Source organism: Sinocyclocheilus grahami, unplaced genomic scaffold, assembly GCF_001515645.1.
Source record: "Sinocyclocheilus grahami isolate Dianchi unplaced genomic scaffold, SAMN03320097.WGS_v1.1 scaffold1678.1, whole genome shotgun sequence".
NCBI lineage: Eukaryota > Metazoa > Chordata > Actinopteri > Cypriniformes > Cyprinidae > Sinocyclocheilus > Sinocyclocheilus grahami.
In genome coordinates this window covers 83,608-85,788 of record NW_015506857.1, presented here as the reverse complement: position 1 = coordinate 85,788, position 2,181 = coordinate 83,608, and the positions used below count along the sequence as shown (strand labels likewise).

Here is a 2,181-nt window from a genome sequence, read left to right as displayed (position 1 = left end):
CGTTCACTGCGATCTTCATCACCGCCTCCCTGTCAATCTTGATGATGAGGCTCCGCCCCTGTTCCTCAACTGAGATCTGAGTGGACCAATGAGGAGAGAGTCGAGTTGCATTTGTTTCTATAGCAGTTTTTACAACACAGATCGTTTCAAAGCAGCTTTACAGTAATAAACAGGAAAATAACAGTTTTAATGTTGTAAAATTTTAAAAATAAGAGAGAATAGAATTGTGAGATGTTGCTAGCCCAGTGGTTCTTAATCCTGGTCCTGGGGACACACCCAGTTCAGTTCACAGAGCTTTCTCCTAATGAATCAGATGCGTAAAATAAGGGAGAACCACAGTGCTAGCCAAACTCAAACCTGCATCTCACATGAGCTCAATGTGTCATGTGTGAACTGCTCTGTGTCTCAATCGTGTGTGTTGTTTAGCGTGACCCCTGCAGTGACCTCTGACCTTATGCCACTGGCCATCATTGACCTGCGGTCCACTGCTGGTCACTCGACTCACGGCTCCGTATTTCAGCTGCAGCTCCAGCTTCCCATGATGCATCACCAGAACAATCCAGGAGCTGTTCAAGTGGCCGCCGGCAAAGAAGATCACACCTTCGGGGTCGTAGGTCCTAAGGTCAAACTCTGCCATGAATCTGAGAGGAAACAGGGAGTCAGTATCAAACACAACATGAAATCGGCTGTTACAGTGATCTTACTGCTGCAGTACTAATCCTGAAAACCATCATGCGTGCTCACCCGGTCTGGACCCTGCGGCGGAAGCGCAGCCGGACCACAGGAATCCCACTAAACATGCGTCCGAGGTACAGTGAGCGCGAGTTCCTCCTCATGTCCAGCGGCCGATGAAGCTTGATGGACTTCAGACACAGAGAGGAAGATGAGCTAAATATTCTCACAAAATCAAATAATCAAGCTGAAGATTTGCATGTGAATTTACGACTTTTTAAGACCAAGTAAAGAGAGTTTAAGGAATAAATTGAAGGGAACACAATACATAATGATCTCTAAATGTAAATAACACTTCAGAGTTTCAAAATACAATTTACAATAGATCTCCATTAATTGAACTAGATCTCCAGTACAAAAAATTTAAATAAAACTTCATGTGGTCAAGTAACTTACTGTACCTTCTAATCACATTGCAAAAAAAGTGCTGTTCTTCCTCAGTATTTTTTATCTCGTATTCCAGTGCAAATGTCTAAAGATTCTTAAAGCAAGATACATTTACTGCAGAAGCAAAATTAAGATAATAAGTGTTGTTTTCTGAGAAACTGAAGTGGAGTTTATGATTAAAATGAGAACAAATAACTGCCAATGGGCTCAGAAAAATCAGCTTCATTCAAAGGGAAACAAGTTTTTATTCCTCACTGACAGATATTTGTTCTTGTTTTAAGCTTAAACTCTAATTTTGTTCTTTATATCTTCATTTTGCATCTCAAGTAAATATTTCATGATATAAAGATAAGAGATATAGAAAATAAGACAAAAATACTGGGAAAGATGTTCTTTTTTTTAAGTGAATTTACGAATTCATCATAAATGTATAAAGACTTTCTGCTCTGATTTAAGACTTTTTAAGACATTTGAAGACCCACAGAAACCCTGAATGAAAACAGGAAAGACACTTGTTTTTATTGACAGTCTAAAGTTGATCCAGACAATGTTGTAGAATCATAAATGAACAGAATTAAATGAGTTATGACAGTTGAAATGTCCTGCTGAACAGGCAGAAACAGCTTATAGCAACAGAACTCAAACACTGACAAAACAACTAAAAATAGCTAAACAAAACTAAAAGTCATTTTTAAAAGACAGAAATGCAAGTAAAAGTAAAAGTACTACCCACCAGCATTATTTTAGTATCACTGAGATATTATAGTTATAGTTGTTATTTCAAGAAGTGAAAATGTTCTAATTCAGTTTCATATTTAGTTAACTATAACCTTGCTACTCTCCTGCTAAAAATAAAGTTAAAACTGAAACCAAACAAAAAATAAACATACCTAATAAAATCAAATCTAGTTAAACTAGAAAGAGGTAAAAAAAGGAATGTCTGTTCTCGCTGTTTTTCTCTTTGTAGTTTGAGGGTGCAAAGATGTGTGCAAAGTTGTTTTGTCAAAACACAGTTACACATTTGAAATGTGTTCTTTAAAATAAAATAAAATATGATACTAC

The 2,181-nt window shown here is 37.0% G+C and overlaps 1 protein-coding gene across 1 annotated transcript in view; it reads right to left on the bottom strand.

Moving 5' to 3' along the window:
- gas6 (growth arrest-specific 6) overlaps positions 1-2,181 on the bottom strand; it is a 22,553-nt gene that overhangs the window by 8,430 nt on the left and 11,942 nt on the right. The window contains exons 8-9 of the mRNA XM_016258383.1: positions 745-863; positions 452-641 (exon numbers count right to left, since the gene is read on the bottom strand). Of these exons, the coding sequence (XP_016113869.1) occupies positions 452-641; positions 745-863 (309 nt within the window). The remainder of the gene's footprint in view (positions 1-451; positions 642-744; positions 864-2,181) is intronic.